The following is a 23,931-nucleotide window of genomic DNA, read 5'->3' as shown; positions in this document are numbered from 1 at the left end:
GTCGGGTACCGCCCCTAAATACAGCGGTGGTCATGACGTCACTGCATGACGTAATCCAGGGAAAGGTTGGCTCAGAACACAGTAATTGACCTCCATACTCAGTGGATGGGAAGGAGAAGCTCATTTTTTGAAGCCATTTGTCCGCCATCTTTGCTCTCCCATGAATCCAAAAATGGAATTGTAATTTTTTTTTTTTTTTTTTGTATACTGAATCGAGGCTCGTGAAAGAGCTTAAAGAGCTTTAGAAAGAGTTTTTATCTTTGAAAGATAAAAACCGAACTCTGACTCAGCTCACAACTTTATTGCACCTGTTTACCTCGTCATAACCGTCGTCATGACGACTGTCAACAAGCTGAAGAAGCCCGATCGAAACGTTTGTCCTTTGTTCCACACCTGTCGTGCACGTTTGTCGATGCTGGGCGATATACAACGATGAAGGTCAAGCAATGGGCGAAGTTGTTGTGGGTCATTGTGAACCTCATTTCCTTTTGTGTGGCAGCACCAACTGTAAAGCGCGGTGAGGAATTTGGGCTTCACTTTCATTTGAAATGATTCGTCTTTTCTTTTCTCTTTTTTTTGTATACAAGATCGAGGCTCGTGAAAGAGCTAACATTAATCATACAGAAAGACAAACCGACACATAAAACATATAACATGGGGAGCGGTAGGCAAGATGGGGCGAGAGGGGGAGGAACACAAACACAACATCTGAGAGCAGGGACATCGAGAGATCTGTGGGAGGGAGAGGGCTTTGGAGGGGGGGCATGGGAGGGGGCGGGGGGGTGGGAGAGGTATAAAACACATGGACACTGCCGGGACTTCCAGGAAAGAAGTTTGAATTTCAAACAAGGTGGATCTGGGGTGAATTAGTGGGGGTAGAAAAGATCAAGGTATTGGATGGGGAAAGATAAGAGATGGTGGTGAACAGCTGTTTTAAAGACCTGGAGGGAGGAGTGGGATTGAAGAGAGTGAGGTAGTTTGTTCCAGAGGCGGGGGTAAAGAGGAATGAATGGGTGAAGGCGAGCAGAGAGCCGAGATTTTGGCAATTTCACCAGAAGAGTGTTACTGGAGCTCAGCCAGAGTGACCATCGGGTTCTTGGTCACCTCTCTTACCAAGGCCCTTCTCCCCCAATTGCTCAGTTTGGCCGGGCGGCCAGCTCGAGGAAGAGTCCTGGTTGTTCCAAACTTCTTCCATTTAAGAATTATGGAGGCCACTGTGCTCTTGGGAACCTTCAATGCAGCAGCGATTGTTTTGTAGGCTTCCCCAGATCTGTGCCTCGACACAATCCCGTCTCTGAGCTCTGCATGCATTTCCTTCGACCTCATGGCTTGGTTTTTGCTCTGATATGCATTGTCAGCTGTGAGACCTTAAACAGAAAGGTGTGTGCCTTTCCAAATCATGTCCAACCAATTTAATTTACCACAGGTGGACTCCAATCAAGGTGTAGAAACATCTCAAAGATGATCAAGAGAAATGGGAGGCACCTGAGCTAAATTTCAAGCGTCATATCAAAGGGTATGAATACTTATATCAATGTGATATTTCAGTTTTTTATTTTCAATAAATTTGCAAAACTTTCTAAAATCCTGTTTTCTCTTTGTCATTATGGGGTATTGAGTGCAGATTGATGAGGGAAAAAATGAATTTAAACGATTTCAGCATAAGGCTGCAACATAACAAAATGTGAAAAAAGTGAAGGGGTCTGAATACTTTCTGAATGGACTGTATATATATATATATATATATATATATATATATATATATATATATATATATATGTGTATAGACACACGCATTAGCTCCATTATATTAAAGATTTTTTTTGTTATTCGAGTTAACTGTATTTCATAAAACGTCATCACAAAAGCAAAGATGAATCCATGATTTGTTTATTTTTGACATCCTACATCTAGGTATTTTGACATCTCATAAAGCCATCCCCTCATCTGGCAGATCAATCTTTGTATGAATCAATGGAAATTAGTTACGGCCTTGATTATATTCTGAGATGAAAGAATCAACGAAAAGCCTTTCCATCGCAGCCATTTAACCACAATGTTCTTATTCCACCGAATAGATCTGGCTGGAGGAAGAATTGATCTGAGGCCACATCATTCCAATGCAGACTTTTCAAACACCATGAAACGGGAAACAGAACACAGTCCCCAAGTGTTGGCTCAACACAGACCTTTAAATTTCCAAGAAGAAGGTTTGTCCTCCAACGACACTTTTACATCGAGGTTATCGATTCATTTGTGGGTTATAATGACGCAGTTTTTAAAATCCAGCATTTGTTTGGACTGCTTAACCCGAACTGCACAAGGGGGAGGTGGGGCCTGAAGCCCCCCCTTCCCCCCCTCGACATTTTTCACACTTTTTTCGCAATCGCTGGGAATTTCGAATTCTCGATGCTTTTTTCGAGGATCTTGCGCACATTTTGATACCACATACGTCCAAATAGGACTTACTGTTCAGGTGTCACATGACAATTAGTCGGTGTCATGTCCTAAAAAACTGCAATTTTACCTGTGCCACCAAAGGTGGATGGAGGTTATGTTTTCACCCCTGTCTGCTTTGTGCTTTGGCAAAAACGGTATTTCAAAATTTTTTGATTAATTAATTAATTGATTAATTACTTAATTATTATCGATTTATTAAGTACTTATTTATTTTCTTTCTCATCTGGGCAATATCTCAGGCACCTTTTGAGTTAGGAAGCTGATATTTGGACACGACAATGACCAAGTGATTTGGCTGTAAAGGATATTTTTGATTTATTGATTGATCAATTAATCGATTGTTTATTTTTTTCAATTAATTACTTGATTTTCAAAAAGTCAGATTCGGATGAAACAGTGGTGCGTTATGTAAGCTATTAGCCAATTTATTAAGAAATTACTTATTTTACGATTACTATTTATTTATTTTATTACACAATTAATCAACCAATTATTTATTTTCTCTCATTTGGCCAATATTTCAGGCACCTTTTGAGCAAGGAAGCTGATATTTGGACACAACAGTGACCAAGTTATTTGGCCGTAAGGGTATTTTTGATCAATCAATGAATCCATTAATCATTGAATTTTTCGATTATTTATTTCATTCATTAATTTTCAAAAAGTTACAGGTTCAGATGAAACTGTGGTGGTTTAGATATGCCATTAGTCAATGTATTAAGAAATTAATTATTTTATGATCATTATTTATTTATTTTAATTGCACAATTGAACAATCAATTATTGATTCTCTCAATTTTCGTCATACCTATCAGGCCTGACATCCTTTCTTGTTTGTTTATTTGTTTGTTTGTTTGTCTATCTGTTTGTTTGTGAACAGGATTTCTCAAAATGTTTTGGACAGATTCAGAAGAAATTTGGTGGAGGATTGGTATAAATAAGGAAATTATTAGATTTTGGTGAAGATCTGGATCTGGACCTGGTGTCTGAGAATTTTAAAGTGATTCTTCACCATTGAGAGATCGGGCTCAAACCAATATATAGCACAATTTCTCAAAAGGTTGTGGACGGATTCGCCCAAAACTTGATGGGCAGGTTCAGTGTGTGAAAAGGACGATTTGATTAGATTTTGGTGAAGATCCGAATCCGAATCCACATCAGAATATGATGAAAATTTTAAGTGAATCTTCACCATTGAGTAATAGGGCCAAAACAATATATAGCAGGATATTGCAAAAGGTTGTGAATGACTTATGGCAAAACTAGGTGGATGAGTTGGGTAAGTGACAAGAACGAGCGATTATATTTTGGTTCACGTCTGGATCCAGATTCGACCTATTACAAAATGTAAACTGTTCAACCTGGCGTAGGTCCATGCCCCAATCCTCCTGGCATCCTCCTGGCGGAGATCCATGCCCCAATCCTTCTGGCATCCTCCTGGCGGAGGTCCATGCCCCAATCCTCCTGGCGGAGGTCCATGCCCCAATCCTCCTGGCGGAGGTCCATGCCCCAATCCTCCTGGCGGAGGTCCATGCCCCAATCCTCCTGGCGGAGGTCCATGCCCCAATCCTCCTGGCGGAGGTCCATGCCCCATTGCCCCAATCCTCCTGGCGGAGGTCCATGCCCCAATCCTGGCGGAGGTTCATGCCCCAATCCTCCTGGTGGAGGTCCATGCCCCAATCCTCCTGGCGGAGATCCATGCCCCAATCCTCCTGGCATCCTCCTGGCGGAGGTCCATGCCCCAATCCTCCTGGCGGAGGTCCATGCCCCAATCCTCCTGGCGGAGGTCCATGCCCCAATCCTCCTGGCGGAGGTCCATGCCCCAATCCTCCTGGCATCCTCCTGGCGGAGGTCCATGTATGCTCTATACCGAGTGCCGTTCTAGTTGCATATGTCCATGTACAACAAACACATGTGAATAAGGGTTACATGCATTAGGGCACTGATGGTGGAAATGAATTGGCCTGTAATTTCTGAGTGTTTTATCCTGTTGTCTAAGACATACTGAATAATTGTAGAACAACAGAAATAGGCAATAATTAGACAAGTTAAAATATTATGAAAAATAATTTTACCATTGTGTTCATTACGTGATGATCTATGCGTTTGCAAATTTTCTTCGGACCATCGACAGCAGGGATCAGTGAAGGAAAGCTCCAAATCACCCAGTTCAGTGAGGGATAAACATTTTTACAAGCATTTTAATATGTTTTGCAGTCATTAAGTACACAGACCAAATCCAAATTGCATTACTCTGTTTAAAAAAACAAGGAATTACAGAAGCGTTATCGACAGCGACAGAGGAAGGACAAATAGACCAACAAACAGACAGGGGTAAAAACATAACCTCCATCCACCTTCTGATGGAGACAAGGACCAGGCACATATGAACGTTGTATGGCTCTTTCCAGAGTTTATTTTCTTTCATCAGAGTAAGCCATTTTTATGTTGAATTGTGGGTAAATTTGATTGATGGTGTCTTTTAAAGTGTCTTTTTGCCGATGAATGGAGGAATTATTAACGAGTCATATGTGAAGGATATATGCATGTAAAGTTGAATAGGCATGCACTCTGTCAGATCATTAATCTCACTAAACCAAGCTTGATGGGCAGATTTGAAGTGCGAGTCACTTATAGCAGACAGATCAACTTAGACATTATTTTTGTACAAGTGACTGAGACTCGTGGAAGAGCTATTGCAAAATGGAAGGCAACAAAATGGAAAGGGGAAAACACCAACAGCAGAGTAGAAGTGAGATCAAGGGGAGGGGGCCATGGACACATAGGGGTGAACAAGCTACACACAAACTGAATGAAACACAGCAAGAAGAGGAATGGGAAGATGGGAATGAAACAGAAAAGGAACAAAGCAACTGACAACGAACAAATGAAAAGTGGTGTAGGATAGGAAGGGAAAATCACAATCTGGAAAAAGTGAGTTCTTGGGAATTGGGTGATGTGGAGTAGAAGATATCATGAGTGTGGATCAGGGATGATCTGAGGTAGTCAACAGTTCGAAGCCCTGGGGGGAAGAATGAATTTGAACAGACTGTGGAAATTGGTTCTACAGGTGAGAAAAGAAGAACAAATGAGTGGAGGTGAGCACTGAGCCTGGATTTTTTGGAGTTCAATAAGAAAAGGGATACCGTCAGACAATGTGTGTCCTGAAGAAACCTGGGAGGGACAGAGCCATGAAGAGAGGGCAGAGGGTACAACACCAAGAGGAGTTGGTAGAATACTGAGAGGCCACCAACCTGTCTGCATTGTAAAAGTAACAGGCAGAGACATTGAGCTTCATCACAGGAGATCCCAAAGATTTTGAGGGCTTTTCTTTCCATGGCATCAATAATGGTAAGTTATGATGCAGGGGTTCTTGTCTAAAGTTGAGAGCAGTAATCCATAAATCTGTGAATGAAGGCAATGTAGGTTGTCAAAAGTTCAGATTGGCCAAGGAAACACCTTGAACGATGGAGGATGCCCAGTTGGCAGCTGGCTTTGGAGGCCATCTTGAAAATATGGTCTGCCAAAGAAAAATATTGGCTGATGGTGAGGCCCAGCAGTTAGAGTGGCTTAACCTCTTCAAGTGACTTGGTGAGGAAGTAGATCGGAGGATTTGCCAGACTGTCCTTTCAGAGAGACAGGGTGAGTGTGTGGAATTTGTCCGGGTTGAAAGACATATTCCAAGTGTTGCACCAGCTCCTCATTCAATCAATGTCTGCAGAGGGTGGAATCATCAGCAAAGAGATAAGCAGAATTTTCCAGGGAATCAGAAAGATCAATCATTGATGAAGATGAGGAGCAAGACTGGGCCTAAGACCCTACTTTGGGACCCTCCAGCTTTGACAGAGAGGAGATGAGAGGATCCCGTTAAGACTACACGCTGAATACTGGAGAGGAGGAAAAGTCAGTGATCCATTAGAATCGATGGCCTTGGATGTCATAAGCAGGAAGATTGAATGTTTTTAAATTTCCATTTAAAAAGGTTGAAATTGATGAAGAAAGAGGGGAGGAGGAAGAAGAGCAAGTATAAGAATAAGAAAAGCTTTTGTATCATTTAATTTTGCTTTGTATTAAACTGCAGGTACAAGGAAGGGATTAAAGCGAGGGCGGTGAACAATGGAGATTCTGCGAGTGGGTATGTGAAACAGTTGTGAAAAAAAATTGTTCGGCCCAAAACAATCTGTGCCTGAAAATCAGGATGGATATCTATCTATAATTCCAGTAATCTCTGTGTGTTTGTTTGTACGTTTGTACGTTTGTACGTTTGTTTGTTTGTCTGTGACCGCTGTTTCTCGACAACCACGGGTCCGATATACTTTAAACTTGCCAGGTATATTGCTGGGGACCCGAGGATGTGCCTTTTCAAGGTTTGAAATTAATCGGACAAGTACTTACCGAGCTATGGCGATTTAGCCGTTCGCCGTTCGCTTTGGCGTTGCGAATGGACCAAACCATTGCATGTAAATAGAGGGGGGGGTTCTGTGGTCGTTGCGAATGGACCAAACCATTCATGTAAATAGAGGGGGGGGGTTCTGTGGTCGTTACTGCCACGTGGTTTCAAAGTTTTTTTTTGTTGTTGTTGTTTGCACGCATGTTTTTTTGCACCCACGTACGGGCACGCCCTAGGATGTTTACACACACACACCCCTACACAAATTTTTTTTTTTTTTTTTTTTTGGCAAGGAACGGGCACCCACGTACGGGCACGTCCTAGCTTATATATAGTACGGGCATGCCCTAGTAAATAGAATGAACACAAAAAATACACAAGAGTGATCACTCAATACGATCGACACAACCAGAGAACATAAAATAGACGGCAGCACAGACGAATCCGGAACTATTACTTAGCTTTTTGGAATCGACTGTGCCAAGCGATGTTTCGTTCTTTGACATTTATTTGGAGTAACAAAATGGTTGGTAAGCTCAAACTACTTTCATATTTGCAGATTGTGGCATTTTGTGTTCCTGCAATCCTGCAATTTTTGTAGTTTGATGCAAGTGTCACTGTGTCCCACAGAACTGTTGGAGGTTCGAATCACTGAACCCATAAAGAAACCTGTACCCCACTTGTCAAGACTCTTGAGATACTTGGAGCAAATTCCTCGTTCTGTGAAGGAGGCAAAAAATAATGGTATCAATGGTGAGTTTTACTTTAATAGCACCACACGTCTCCTTTCCGGCACTGTTTCACAACACCACACGTCTCCTTTCCGGCACTGTTTCACAACACCACACGTCTCCTTTCTGGCATGGTTTCACAACACCACACGTCTCCTTTCCGGCACTGTTTCACAACACCACACGTCTCCTTTCCGGCACTGTTTCACAACACCACACGTCTCCTTTCTGGCATGGTTTCACAACACCACACGTCTCCTTTCCGGCACGGTTTCCCAACACCACATGTCTCCTTTCCGGCACGGTTTCACAACACCACATGTCTCCTTTCCGGCATGGTTTCACAACACCACACGTCTCCTTTCCGGCATGGTTTCACAACACCACACATCTCCTTTCTGGCACGGTTTCACAACACCACATGTCTCCTTTCTGGCACGGTATAACAACACCACACGTCTCCTTTCCGGCACGGTTTCACAACACCACACGTCTCCCTTCCGGCACGGTTTCACAACACCATACGTCTCCTTTCTGGCATGGTTTCACAACACCACACGTCTCCTTTCCGGCACGGTTTCACAACACCACACGTCTCCCTTCCGGCACGGTTTCACAACACCACACGTCTCCTTTCTGGCACGGTTTCACAACACCACATGTCTCCTTTCCGGCACGGTTTCACAACACCACATGTCTCCTTTCTGGCACGGTTTCACAACACCGCATGTCTCCTTTCCGGCACGGTTTCACAACACCACATGTCTCCTTTCCGGCACGGTTTCACAACACCACATGTCTCCTTTCCGGCACGGTTTCACAACACCACACGTCTCCTTTCCGGCACGGTTTCACAACACCACACGTCTCCTTTCTGGCACGGTTTCACAACACCACATGTCTCCTTTCCGGCACGGTTTCACAACACCACACGTCTCCTTTCCGGCATGGTTTCACAACACCACACGTCTCCTTTCCGGCATGGTTTCACAACACCACATGTCTCCTTTCCGGCACGGTTTTAAAACACCACATGTCTCCTTTCCGGCATGGTTTCACAACACCACATGTCTCCTTTCCGGCACGGTTTCACAACACCACACGTCTCCTTTCCGGCATGGTTTCACAACACCACACGTCTCCTTTCCGGCATGGTTTCACAACACCACACGTCTCCTTTCCGGCATGGTTTCACAACACCACACGTTTCCTTTCTGGCACGGTTTCACAACACCACACGTCTCCTTTCCGGCATGGTTTCACAACACCACACGTTTCCTTTCTGGCACGGTTTCACAACACCACACGTCTCCTTTCCGGCACGGTTTCACAACACCACATGTCTCCTTTCCGGCACGGTTTCACAACACCACATGTCTCCTTTCCGGCACAGTTTCACAACACCACACGTTTCCTTTCCGGCATGGTTTCACAACACCACACGTCTCCTTTCTGGCACGGTTTCACAACACCACACTTCTCCTTTCCGGCATGGTTTCACAACACCACATGTCTCCTTTCCGGCACGGTTTCACAACACCACATGTCTCCTTTCCGGCACAGTTTCACAACACCACACGTTTCCTTTCCGGCATGGTTTCACAACACCACACGTCTCCTTTCTGGCACGGTTTCACAACACCACATGTCTCCTTTCCGGCACAGTTTCACAACACCACACGTTTCCTTTCCGGCATGGTTTCACAACACCACACGTCTCCTTTCTGGCACGGTTTCACAACACCACACTTCTCCTTTCCGGCATGGTTTCACAACACCACACGTCTCCCTTCCGGCACGGTTTCACAACACCACACGTCTCCTTTCCGGCATGGTTTCACAACACCACGTCTCCTTTCCGGCACGGTTTTAAAACACCACATGTCTCCTTTCCGGCATGGTTTCACAACACCACACGTCTCCCTTCCGGCATGGTTTCACAACACCACATGTCTCCCTTCCGGCATGGTTTCACAACACCACACTTCTCCCTTCCGGCACGGTTTCACAACACCACACGTCTCCCTTCCGGCACGGTTTCACAACACCACACTTCTCCCTTCCGGCATGGTTTCACAACACCACACGTCTCCCTTCCGGCACGGTTTCACAACACCACACTTCTCCCTTCCGGCATGGTTTCACAACACCACACTTCTCCCTTCCGGCACGGTTTCACAACACCACACTTCTCCCTTCCGGCACGGTTTCACAACACCACACTTCTCCCTTCCGGCATGGTTTCACAACACCACACTTCTCCCTTCCGGCACGGTTTCACAACACCACACTTCTCCCTTCCGGCACGGTTTCACAACACCACACTTCTCCCTTAAGGCATGGTTTCACAACACCACATGTCTCCCTTCCGGCATGGTTTCACAACACCACACGTCTCCCTTCCGGCACGGTTTCACAACACCACACTTCTCCCTTAAGGCATGGTTTCACAACACCACATGTCTCCCTTCCGGCATGGTTTCACAACACCACACTTCTCCCTTCCGGCACGGTTTCACAACACCACACGTCTCCCTTCCGGCACGGTTTCACAACACCACACTTCTCCCTTAAGGCATGGTTTCACAATACCACACTTCTCCCTTCCGGCACGGTTTCACAACACCACACGTCTCCCTTCCGGCACGGTTTCACAACACCACACGTCTCCCTTCCGGCACGGTTTCACAACACCACACTTCTCCCTTAAGGCATGGTTTCACAACACCACATGTCTCCCTTCCGGCATGGTTTCACAACACCACACTTCTCCCTTCCGGCACGGTTTCACAACACCACACGTCTCCCTTCCGGCACGGTTTCACAACACCACACTTCTCCCTTAAGGCATGGTTTCACAATACCACACTTCTCCCTTCCGGCACGGTTTCACAACACCACACGTCTCCCTTCCGGCACGGTTTCACAACACCACACTTCTCCCTTAAGGCATGGTTTCACAACACCACACTTCTCCCTTCCGGCACGGTTTCACAACACCACACGTCTCCCTTCCGGCACGGTTTCACAACACCACACTTCTCCCTTAAGGCATGGTTTCACAACACCACACTTCTCCCTTCCGGCACGGTTTCACAACACCACACTTCTCCCTTCCGGCCTGATTTCTTAACTTTCCAAGTAGGACTCAAATGGCATTATCCTCTGCTGAGTGGTCTTGTTGTTGACCCAATGATGACGTTGTTTGGTTAAAAGGTAATTATATATATGATTATGAGAACGACGTGATATGAGAATGAGCCGATTCATTACACAATCACGGATTGTTTAACCCCAATATGGGGCCGTTCAAAAATTACCTTACAATATTTTTTTAGGATGCTGTGTACCGTGCAGGCTGACGGTCTTTATTGAGCCTTACTAATAATTTTTATTCGACATTGATTTCTTTTTCGGTGTACCTCATTGTGAATAACACTCAACCCAAACAAAACCAATGGAAATATGACGCAACAAACCCAGGCAGTTTATAATCAGCAGAGGCCTACAGGCAGGATGTCTTTGGCGCACCAGAAAACCAAGATGGCGGCCATATTATTTTGGCTGGGTGCTTTCGTGGGTGAAGTCAAGCGACAAATGTGGGTGGGTCCGACAGCTGACCGACCAATGGGTGCACATTTGAAAAATCCATCCCCAACAAGAACCACAACAACCACTCGTGACGTATATCTATCAACACTGCTGCAAATTTTAATTTTGAAGCAGGATCACAGAGAAATCTTACCACAAACAATTACATCCACAGAAGATAATCGTTCATGATAAAAAAAATACTGCGATGAGTAAATGAAAGGCTTTGGATGTTGCCGTGTGTTGTGTGGTGTATGTATGTTACATCATTTTACCAATCACCTTGGATTAAAGGAGCAGGTTCCGTCCTGCCAATCCCGAGTTAATTTCAATACTTTTCCTCAATATCTCCACTGTGTTGCACAATGCCACAGATGAAAATAAAGAGGATGAAGGAAGTGGGTCGGAGCCCAATGACGGAAGTGGCTCAGAGCCCCTGAATGACGCATTTGGGGGAGGAGATAACACCAAAACAGGTGAGCAATGATTTGTGTGGAATGTATCATATATGGGTGTATGTATTGTGAGGGACATAGCATATTTATTTCTGCTAAATCCAGAGAGGAAAAAAATTTTGATTTTTTTTTTGTTTGTTTTTTTGTATACTGAATCGAGGCTCGTGAAAGAGCTAACATTTACTTCACAAACAAATCAACCAGACAAACAAAACACACAAAAAGAGGGAGCGGAAAACAAGATGGGGAGAGAAGGGGAAGCACACAAACACAACATTTGAGAGCAGGGAGATGTGTGGAAGGGAGAGGGCTTGGGGGGAGGAGGCATGGGAAGGGGGGATGCCGAAATAAACCCAAATTTACATGATGCGTCAGCAAAGCACACTCGGCCTTATGCCTGAAAGTGATAGAAGGTTCCATCTTTGTTTGAAAGCGAAAGAGACTTTCATCTGTCACTTGGTGAGCTCCATTGGCTATACGGAAGTGATTACAGGAAACCAATGAATAATTATTCAGAAAAAGATGTCTTCCTCATGGAAGTTATATTTCTTACACACAAAACGGTGAAATTTTGGAATCTTTCTCGCTGTCCCACTTGATATAGTTTCTCTCTATCTATTCAAATGAACAAACACATTTCATCCCTGCCCTCATATTTATCCACAACCTCCATTTCCAATATCTTCTGACTCCGATAACAAACACCTAACCCTGCCACCACCCCTTTCATTTTTTCCGCTTATTCTCAATTTATCCCTTCCTTATTTATCCCTTTACAGCTATTTGATCTTCATTTCAACAATGGTGACAGATAAAGGTGATATAATATAACAAATGTCATGAAACATTTACATTTTGTAGTTCATTTTATAATTTAAATAAACATAAATGCAATTTTCGCATGTGGAAAAAGTAAGTACACCCTTGGCTCTAATAGGTGGTATTGCCCCCTTTGGCAGAAACAACCTCAAGTAGGCGTTTCTTATAAATGTCTACCAGTCTCTGACCGACTGGGGGGAATTTTTGCCCACTCCATGCAGAATTCATTCAGCTTTGCGATGTTTGAGGGGTTTCTTGCAGGCACAGCTCGTTTCAAATCCCCCCACAACATCTCGATGGGATTTAGATCCAGGCTTTGACTTGGCCATTCCAGAGCCCTCCATTTCTTTCTTTTCAGCCATTCCTTGGTGGATTTACTGGTATGTTTAGGGTCATTGTCATGTTGCAAGGTCCACCTTCGGTTCAACTTCAACTTTCCGACAGATGGCCTCACATTATCCTCAAGCACCCTCTGGTACAATGAAGAATTCATAGTGGATTCTATGATGGTGAGCTGCCCAGGCCCTGATGCAGCAAAGCTGCCCCAAACCATAATATTTCCACCACCATGCTTTCCAGTTGGTATCAGGTTATTGTGGTCAAATGCTGTCTTTGGTTTTCGCCAAACATGTCTTCTGGTACTGTGGCCAAATAGCTCTATCTTTGACTCATCTGTCCAGAGCACATCGTTCCAGAAGTACTGGTCTTTGCCCAGGTGTTCATTGGCAACCTTTAGTCTTACCCTGATGTTCTTTCTGGACAGCAAAGGCTTCCTCCTGGCACACCTCCAATGTAGATCAAATTTGTGCAGCCTCTTTCTCATGGTAGACTCGTGCACTTTGACATCAACAGTGGCAAGAGCTACCTGTAGGTCCCGTGATGACATTCTGGGGTTCTTAGAGACTTCTTTCAGCATCTTGCGGTCTGCTCTCAGGCTGAACTTGCTGGGGCGGCCTGGCCTGAACAGGTTGGCAGTTGTTTGGAATCTTCTCCACTTGGAGATGATCTTCCGGACAGTCGAATGATTGATTTCAAATTGTTTGGAGATCTTTTAAAATCCCTTCCCAGACTCGTAGGCATCTATAACCTTCTTTCTGAAGGCCTCAGGGGGCTCTTTTGATCGAGGCATGGTGACGCCGCACACTTCAACAACAAAGAGCAAACCAAACTAAATGTCTGAGGTTTAAACAAGACAGGTTCCTCCAAGATCCTCTCTAACGATGTTCTAATCATTTGCACCTGAGCTGGTGCCCCTGATTCTAATTTTAGGTATTTGAAGTCGTGATAAATGTCGGGGTGTACTTACTTTTTCCACATGCGAAATTTGCATTTGTTTATTTAAATTATACAATGGACTGCAAAATGTAAATGTTTCATGATATTTGTTATATTATATCACCTTTTTGTATCAATATTGTTGAAATGAAGATCAAATAGCTGTATGTTGAAATATGTTGAAAAAGTCAAAACTTTACATGGGGTGCACTTACTTTTTCACGTGACTGTATGTATAATGATGTAAAGATTAAATGATTAGATTTTGGGATCCCAAGGTCATAGGCCAAAGGTCAGAGGTCATGTCAGGTAAAAATGTGATAACTTGTGAACAGCTTAAGGGATCTAAATTAAAACTTGGTACAGGTATGTACAATGATGTAAACATGAACTGATTAAATTTTGGGGTCAAGAGTTCAAAGGTCAGAGGTCATGTCCGTTAGACATGTGATAACTTGAGAACAGCTGAATGGATTTAAATCAAACTTGGCACAAGTATTGTCATGATGTAATAATGTGGCCGGAGGCATATCAGTCAACGTCGTGACGTCGAAGAGTGCCGTTCTAGTTTTTAATCCAGTTAAAAGGTAAATCATTTGAATTACAATCGAATGGAATGCGAGATAAAAGTAAGGATAAAGCTGAACAAAATAGAAGAAAAATAAATAAGTAACAAGAAAACATCCAAGACACAGAAAGTAGCAGAAACCATGTAAAATGTGATGAAACCTCAAAGCTGCAGAAGGTAGGAACTGACATTCCTCTTCAAGGCGAGTAGAACGTAGGATAATGGGAAGCATGTTACAAGTAGGGAATTACAGAGCGAGACAGCACGAGGGATCAAACTATCTGCATGGCCTTTCGTTCTGCCCTTTTGATCATCTATAGTGTATGGGTGTGCAGAGATGGCAAACTGAGTCTTGTGTCCAAACTCTCGTACGGGAGGAACCAAGTTAGAATGTCCAACAGAACATTTGCCATGAAAATATCTGTAGAACAAACCAAGAGTGGCACCTGACCTACTACGGTGAGAGAGCGGTTGAAGAGTTGAACCCATCTTCGTACCAACCAGGTTGACTGTGCGTTTATGGAGCCTATCAAGTAAAGATAAGTGGCAGGCTGGTGCTCCAGCTCAAATGTGGCAACAGTACTCCATAAGTGGATGTATAGTTGCCTTATGCAGGTACAAAACAGCCTCAGGAGGTAAATACCTCCGCACTCTATAAAGACAACCACCTCGTTTGGAAGCAATACCAGAAATGTACTTATCCCAAAGGAGGTTAGAGGACATGTTCAGACCAAGAAGCCAAAGCTCAGATGATTCTGTTAAGGTTGAAGACCCCATGTATACAGAAGGGAAAGACCTTTTTCTAGAACGAGATATGAACAACAATTTACTTTTCTTTGCATTGAAGGTTACCAGCCAATCATGTCATGTCCCCACTTCAACACATTCTCCAAATCATTGTCCAGAGAAACTCCAACCTCATTACGAGTGGTGCCGAGTGAATCCGCAGATACAGTAAAGTGAGGAGTCATCACCATACATGGCTAGCTGAGACAGAACATTATCAGTAAGATAATTTATATAAATAAGGAACAGCGTGGGAGCAAGGACAGAGCCCTGTGAAACATCAAAATTGATGGAGGAAGTAGGAGAAGAATGAACCTCATGACAGTTTTCTCGAACAAGGCCGCAGTACGGAGACAGCCATTCAATCTCACAGGAGCAACCCAGAGATACCCCACATCCAGGACGTGTACCCTCACCTTCACGAGGTCAGGGCCAAGACAGGGTGTGAGAGAGAGAGAGAGAGAGAGAGAGAGAGAGAGAGAAAGAGAGAGAGAGAGAGAGAGAGAGAGAGAGAGAGAGAGAGAGAGAGAGAGAGAGAGAGAGAGAGAGAGAGAGAGACAGACAGACAGACAGACAGAGAGATAGAGAAAGAGACAGAGACAGAGAGAGACAGAGACAGAGAGAGAGAGAGAGAGAGAGAGAGAGACAGACAGAGACAGACAGAGACAGAGACAGAGACAGAGACAGAGAGATGAACTATAACCATGCAATGCTGCATATGCTCATTGTAAGAAATTATTGCATTTTAATTAGTTGGTTGAGAAATAAACGATAAGTTTTTGTACATCAGAGTGAAATATTAAATTTAGAGGGGAGGGAGAGAGAGAGAGAGAGAGAGAGAGAGAGAGAGAGAGAGAGGGAGAGGGAGAGGGAGAGGGAGAGGGAGAGGGAGAGGGAGAGGGAGAGGGAGAGGGAGAGGGAGAGGAGAGAGAGAGAGAGAGAGAGAGAGAGAGAGAGAGAGAGAGAAAGAGAGAGGGGTGGGTACAACCACCGCAAAGAGGCATCCTTGATAGTTGCTGTTTCGATCGGTCATAAAGCACCGTGAATTCGAATTGGGCAAGTTGATAGCGGGGAACGGTTCCGGAAAACTTTCAATTTTATCTGCTCACTGTGCTACCAAGTGTACCATGGGATATTTAAGAGTCTACAAGGAAGTGCAACCAAAACAGCACATATTAATGCATCACTGTGTGTCAATCTCACAACGAAATATGAGGTTAAACACAAAATATTGTATTCCTCACAACTGATTTTGCTCGTGAAAGTGCCTGGTTTCATTATTTTCTCCTCTCGATCTCATGCAATTGCTCAATCATTCCATGCAGTGAACATTGCAACAGGTGACAAAGAAACGGGAGGGAAGCACGCTGCTTCTGGAGCTTTCCATCGGATACCTGCAATATTTTCTGAGAAAAAAAACAAGGAGAAAACTGGTGAGCAGTGATTGGTTAGATTTCGGCTTGCCTCATAAACTTGTTTTAAAATAATTTAAAGTGAATAAATAAAATATTTTTACAAAAATGAAAGTCATAGTTTCTTTTTAGAAATACAAAATCCTATCAAAGTTATCACAGATGTGATGAAATTCCCACCTGGCCCTGGGAGCCCCCATGATCCGAAATCGCCAAATCGAAGCCTGAGTAAAGGTGTGGGTTACTGTCTTGTATACCTGTGTCAGGTTTCAGAACAATCAGCCAGGTGATAAAGGAGTAGCAAATATAATAAAAATTAACGGATGGACGGACAAACATCCAGACATCACGACCCATTTTACAAGTTCATCTCTTCGAGATCGAGATGAAATGACCCAAAAAGACTCTCAATCAGTTTCTGCATTGTATGGATTCTCATATGCGACAAGATCAGAAAATGACGTCATGTTGAAATGAAAACACAGCATTCAAAATGGCTGTCGGGGAAAGCTTGAGCTTTGGACATTCATGAATAACAAAGTGACAGTCGAAGATAAAGAGAATGAAAATATCATCATTGCCATGTCGCATCACATTGCCAACATTGAACCAGCCCCGGAATGAATCATAAAAACAATTCCTGGGATTTATAGATTGTTGGGACTGAAGGCGAGCAATACAAGTGGAACATGTTTTTCAATCCTGACAAATCTCACACTCTTACTATGTCTCTCCGAAAAGATCGACTGGACAACCCTCCCATCTACTTTCTCAACAATCGTCTCCAAGAAGTTCTGTCGCTCAAGCTTTTGGGTCTCACTATCTGCCATGATCTTTCTTGGGAGAACCACATTTCCAAGCTGGCCTCCAAAGGCAGTCGCCGACTGGGCATCCTCCGTCGTGCGAAGTCCTTCCTCGGCACACCTGAGCTCCTCACCACATACAAGGCTTTCATCCGCAGCTCAATGGAATACTGTTCTCCCCTATGGGCTGGTGCTCCTGCCTCACACCTAGCTCGGCTTCACGCTGTTGAAACCAAAGCTTTCAGAATTATTAGAATCTCCCACGATGAAGCTATCTCTGAGGGCCTTTCACTCACTCACCGCAGGCAGGTAGGTCGTCTTTCTGTCTTCTACCGACTCCTCTCCGGCCTTGCACCCCCAGCTCTCTCTGTGCTCTGTCCCCCAAATATTCCTACAGGTCGCACAAGATCTGCCAGCAACCCTCTGATGGTTAAACTGCCGAAATCTCGGCTCTCTGCTCACCTTCACTCTTTCATTCCTCTTTTCTCCCGCCTCTGGAACAAACTCCCTCACTCCCTTCAATCCCACTCCTCCCTCCAGGTCTTTAAAACAGCTGTTCACCACCATCTCTTATCTTCCCCCATCCAAAACCTTGATCTTTTCTACCCCCACTAATTCACCCCAGATCCACCTTGTTTGAAATTCCTACTTCTTTCCTGGAAGTCCTGGCAGTGTCCATATGTTTTATACCTCTCCCACCCCGCCCTTCCCATGCCCCCCCCCCCCAAAGCCCTCGCCCTCTCTCAGATCTCTCGATGTCTCCATGTCTCTCGGTCCCTGCTCTCAAATGTTGTGTTTGTGTCCTTCCCCCTCTCTTCCCATCTTGTCTACCGCTGCCGATGTTATATGTTTTATGTGTCGGTTTGTCTTTCTGTGTGATTAATGTTCGCTCTTTCACGAGCCTCGATCTTGTATACAAAAAAAAAAAAAAAAAAAAAAAACCTGGAAACACACTGGGGATTCGGTCACCCAATTCATGAACAACATGGCAAATGTCACTCCTGATTTATTTGTTTCACCATTATAATTATTTTAATGGCGACCTTGGTACTCTGCTGTAATTACAGATAAAAATTTAAGTTGAGGGGGAGGGGGGGGAGGGGGGGAGGGGAAAGATTTGTTCATTCACAGGTTTTGGTCTGTTATGAATAATCGTGTTGATGAAATAATTTACAAAACTAATTGACCTTTAAACTATATTCCTCAGATAATGGAATAATATGAAGAATTAGGTGAACATTACATGACAATACTTTACACAGTAGAGTCCTATTAAGCTGAACATGTTCACAAATCCCCCCCCCCCCCACCCAAACCCAAGTCCTCCACTCCCCCTCCCCCCCAGTCCTCCACCTCCCCTCTCTCACCCCGTCTCCCTCCCCTAACTCAAAGTCCTCCACTTCCGGCAATCCAAGTCCTCCACTCCCCCCCCCCCTAGTCCTCCACCTCCCCTCTCTCCCCCCTCCCCCTCCCCTAACTAAAAGTCCTCCACTTCCCCCAATCCAAATCCAAGTCCTCCACTCCACCCCACCTTCCAACCCCAAGTCCTCAACCTCCCTATCCCAAGTCCTCAGCTTAATTGAAGTTACACGTAATGTAAAATGTGACTTCAACAATATTATGCAAAGAACAGTTAAGTATCATGAGAATTTAATATTGTCTCGCTATGTGCTCCCTCAAGATTTTGCGTGATTGAATCACTCCCCCTTCCTCCCCCCCAATCCCAAGTCCTCAACTCCCTCCCCTCTGCCTCCCCAAGTCCTCATTCAACCTTCACTCCTCCCGCCCCCCCCCCCCCAACTCAAAGTCCTCCACTCCACTCAATCCAAGTCCTCCACTCCCAACCCAAGTCCTCTACTCCCTCCCTTCCACCTCCCCAAGTCCTCACTCAGCCTTCACACCTCCAACCCCCCCCCCCCCCAACTCAAAGTCCTCCACTCCACCCAATCCAAGTCCTCCACTCCACCCAATCCAAGTCCTCCACTCCACCAAATCCAAGTCCTCCACTCCATCCAATCCAAGTCCTCCACACCACCTCCCAACCTCAAATCCTCAACTTCTCTCCTCTCCACCACAACTCAACCCCCCTCTCCCAACTCTCTGTTCCCTCTCTGCTCCCAAACTCAAAGTCCTCAACCCCACCCTCCCAACTCTCTGTGTCCTCTCTGCCCCCACTCCCCAACTCTCTGTCCATCACTCACCCTTTCCTCTTGTTCTTCAAATCAAGAGAACATTCTTCCATCAGTACATATGATTTATTCATTACCTCATTAAAATGGTGGAATAGTTAAATGGTGGACTCTTTCCCCTCAACTAAAAAAAAAAAAAAAAAACACCTTTAGAGGCCATTTTTTCCCCGCAAGCGGGGGTTGGCCTTTTTCGGGAACTGTGGTTGTTGTTGTTTTTTCGGTCCCCTTTTTGAAGCAATGTTTTACGGCCGGATGCCCTTCCTGACGCCAACCCTTTTTGCCACCTTTAACGACAAGCAGGGAATTACCAGTGAACTGGTACTCAATTAGCCGACCTCGGAAGGATGACAAGGCTGAGTCAACCCCCCTGGCGTTAATTCAGCGATTGACCGGGATTCGAACCCAGGATCCTAGGATCCTAAGCCGGCACCCTAGCCGCTAGCCCAACACCAGGGTTCGAATTTCCCCTCAACTAGCCACCTTAATATTATACCATTACCAACTTCACCTGCTCCAACCTCCTCATAACCTGCTTCCCCACCTTCCAAACTTCTTTCACCCCATTCAAAAATCTCGGTAGTAGCGAGAAATGTCTCGCTGGAACAATTATCCAAATTACCTTCAGGTCCCATTCACAATCTTGCGAGATACATGCGAAAATGTATGTCCCGTGGAAATTCCGTGGAAGTACCACTCTTTAGTGATTGTGAGTATCCTAAATGTGCTAATTAAATGATCCCAAATTAATTATCTTCTTCATGATGCGTAAATGCAACGTTAAAATTAGAAACAAAAAATAAAATACATTGTTACGTTTGTGGGGAGGGGTCGGAATTACCTTAGAACAGTTGGAAATGTATAGGTTAGTATGGTCCGTGTTCGCTTAGTTAGCCATCTCGATGTATAAAGCAGGGAAATGTCAGCTTAAGGATTGTCTTGTTTAAAAGTGCTTCATATGAAGGGTGATGCGTTGTGGATATTTAGTCAGGGTTTAACGTAAGGAATCATACGTGCAGCCTTCTGTAATCCTCGGGTTGGATCTATAGTCACAGTCCAAAGCCGAAAACTGTTTGAAATTGTTGAACACTTTTGGAGTAAAATAGAAACTTGAATGTAGATTTGTTTGTCCAAGGAACCTTAATGGATTTATCTCACTTGGATTGAGCATTACATTTCACGGTACAAGTCCACGATTGTCTGTTTAACCTCTTTTTTCCTACCCCAGGCCAGTTTACAGAACTACCCAAATTCATGTTGGAAGAACCTGCAGAACTGGCTATCGAAAACCTTACTTCGGCCATAGTTAACGATATTACTCTCCCAAATGATAAAAATGCCCTTCACTTGGAAAAGGTAACAAACACTCAAGGAGAACCTCTCACGGAAGCAACACCCAATGTATCAACCCTCAAACATTTCCTGGATAACATAGAAATGGGATGGCAACGTTTTCAACTCTCTCTAAATGCTGGAGAGAAAGATTTGGAGAAACACGCTCCGGAGAAGCCAGAGACGTCTCACAGTGAGCAGGATTTGGAATTTCATAAAGGTAATAATTGTGCAATTATGGATGAAAGGGGATTTGTGGTTGTTGTTGTTGTTGCACAGCCCTGGACAGTTCTCTCAAACAAGCCACGTGATAAGGGAGGAATAACACAAAAAAGGAAAAAGTTAACGGACGGACAGACGGACAGACATCAGGGCATCACGACCCATTTTATAAGTTAATCTCTGAGAATTGCGATGAGATGATCTAAGATGTGTGTTCGTTCTTATTAATCGCTACATTTTTCTGTTGTAGTGTCTGACAGTAAAGAAAATAACACAACGCATCCATCAGCGGGCAAACTCTCCTGGCTTGTGGTCGAGGTTATAATAGCTTTAAGCGCTATTACTTGCTTCATCATGTTGCTCTTCATTTACCTCTTCAAGAAGTCCAGATCTCTCGACAAGTAAGTACGACGACTTCATTGGTTGTACTTGGTGAATACTTCATTTTACATCCTCATTCACTCAGCATATACACAGCTATTAGATGACTTCATAGCAATCAATATGCATACCTTTCTCTAACCAGGTGAGCACACAAACTAATTAATAACCTCGGGGAGGGGGATGCATGGACCAAATGCACATTTACTCAACTCCTCCTCCCCACATTTTTTTTCTTCACGTTGGAGGCTCCAGTCACAGACTAGATAGTCCTCATCGAGGCCAGGCCTTAAATAAAAGAGCTGCATTGATCGAAAAGTGAAGAAAGAGAGAATAAGAAAAGCGTCTGATGAAAAGTGTGTATGATGAAAAGTGTGTATGATGAAAAGTGTGTATGATGAAAAGTGTGTATGATGAAAAGTGTGTATGATGAAAAGTGTGTATGGTGTTTGTTTGCGAGGAAGAGAGGTTGAAGCTCATCCAGCAGCTGGAGTTTGAGTGAGACAGCAAGTAAGACCAGGAATCCTAACATGGAGAGTGTAAGATGGTTCCGGGCACCACTTTAACGCTCCTTCGTCAGAATGGTAGTACAACCCTGGGTGGGTGTCTACAACCTACTACTACCGACTAATGTTGCTCAAGCGCATTAAGAATTAGAATACGTTACCACAGTTGTAGTTGAGACTGACCTTGCCAGTTACTCAAGACCGCAGATGATGAGATTTGACAGGAAATCAGGCCCAAACGATTATCAATTAGTTCCCGTATTCCGAACTGATAACAGGGAATACCAAGAAAAGTCGACACAGCATGAAAGAAATTGGGGACAAGCATACATTTTTTGGTGGTTTTTCATTTATTTGTTTTTTTTTGTGGGTAGAGGTGCAGAGGTAGTTTTAAGGTGAAAATACACAACATGGACCACACACTACCCCTTGATAAGACCCTCTCACAGATATCACACTTGGCACACATTGACACAATCACCCATCCATACTGAGTAACTACCTGTCCTGCCAATATCCCTGCACCCCTCCATCTCCATTTCTTCGAAGTGTCCATGTAATCTGAATTTAAACTGATCTACTGTTCTGCTGCCACTTCCTTTACTACCTTACCAGGTGTCCATTCCATTCCATCAACTAGAATGGCACTCAGTAGAACACGTACCTTGATAGGCTGAACAGTTTAGGTTTTGTATCCCACCGATCGGCTGGATCTCCACCCAGACCTGAACCAAAATCGAGTTAGTTCGTCTTCGTCAGACACCCAAACCATCCACCAAATTCCATCCCAATAAGGCCAAAATTTGAGATATTGTGCTCTGCTGTATTTGGTTTTTGCTCAATCCCTCAATGGTGAAGAATCACTTGAAACATTCTTTGATCCGGATCCAGATCCGAATCTTCACCAAAACTGAACCAATCAATTCGTTCTTGTCGCACACCGAACCTGTTCACAAGGTTTTGTACGAAAACGTCCATCACGTTTTGAGATATCCCCTCCCTAACCTTACTTTCTTTCTCCTCTGAAATATGTTTTTTTCTCTTCTCGGCTCTGCTGCCCTCCTTCCCGTCTCCTGCCAGTTTCCTCATCTTCTTTTGTTTTTCATTTAAATATTCCATATGTAATGAATAGCTGGCCGTCTTAGAACAGTAGTGTGCGGTACAAGACAAAGCACCAAGTTGTTCCATTGCTTGTACCATAAATGCTGTACATGTAGAATAAAGGCGGACAATATCTAAATCTGTTTGTCTTTTGCAGGGCCAGCAAAGACCGGAAGCACAATGCAAGAAAACCAAGCAAGTTGATCAAATACCAGAAATTGGAGACTTCAGAAAACCCTCGGCCCAAAAATGAAGTGCCACTGAAACCGCAAGCACGCTCCAACCTTCACGCAGATGATCAAGCACCCACAAATAAGCTTCTGAGTGTGAGCCAACCGAAAACGAACACAGGACCAACTCCCCCGTCACCCACTTCCTGTATCCACGTGTCAGACGTACACGGGCTCTCGGATCGGCATCCAGGTACGAGTCCTCAGGTAAACACGGATGGATCTACCCAGCGCAGCGCAAGCGTTGAATCGCCTTCCGTTCTCACCATTCCATCTTCTGCCTCCAACAATTCATCCTGTTCGAGCATGGCCGAGGCTCAGTTTGAATCCGATGGGAATCGCTGCGTTGTGATCGATTTCATGAATGCCATCGACGAGGACGATTCTTATTCCGAAGATGACGATGCCGCTTCCACATCATGTTTCGTCAAGTGAAGAACGAGAAATCAAACAGGGAAGTGACAACAAAAAATATGGTTTACAATATTATAGCCTCTACAACTCTTCCAGTGTACGCAAAGTACAGTTGTACACTGGGTCACCCGTGGAAATCCCACGGACATGGACGTGTGTGACGTTTCGACAAATTCATTTAGTTGCTCCACATTCAGTTTTGCAAAATGGTAACTGGCAATTTATCAGATCCACAAATGATGTAATCCACACAATTTATTTACTTCTGA

The 23,931-nt window shown here is 44.3% G+C and overlaps 1 protein-coding gene across 1 annotated transcript; it reads left to right on the top strand.

The window, feature by feature from the left end:
• Nucleotides 1-366: 366 nt before the first annotated feature.
• LOC137412257 (uncharacterized) lies at nucleotides 367-23,931 on the top strand. The gene is made up of 4 exons (XM_078784433.1): nucleotides 367-517; nucleotides 20,705-21,028; nucleotides 21,281-21,431; nucleotides 23,176-23,931. Exons 1-4 carry the CDS (start codon nucleotides 433-435, stop codon nucleotides 23,681-23,683), a joined length of 1,068 nt encoding a protein of 355 aa, XP_078640559.1. The 5' UTR covers nucleotides 367-432; the 3' UTR covers nucleotides 23,684-23,931.

Source organism: Myxine glutinosa, chromosome 9, assembly GCF_964187855.1.
Source record: "Myxine glutinosa chromosome 9, kmMyxGlut1.1, whole genome shotgun sequence".
Lineage (NCBI taxonomy): Eukaryota > Metazoa > Chordata > Myxini > Myxiniformes > Myxinidae > Myxine > Myxine glutinosa.
Note: the sequence above shows the minus strand (reverse complement) of the source record. Positions and strands in the feature narration are given on the sequence as shown.

Coding starts and splice junctions, on each gene's coding strand:
- LOC137412257 (XM_078784433.1), top strand. CDS start 433: ATGAAGGTCAAGCAATGGGCGAAGTTGTTGTGGGTCATTGTGAACCTC. Junction 21,029..21,280: donor GGATTTGGAATTTCATAAAG/GTAATAATTGTG, acceptor TTTCTGTTGTAG/TGTCTGACAGTAAAGAAAAT. Junction 21,432..23,175: donor AAGTCCAGATCTCTCGACAA/GTAAGTACGACG, acceptor TGTCTTTTGCAG/GGCCAGCAAAGACCGGAAGC.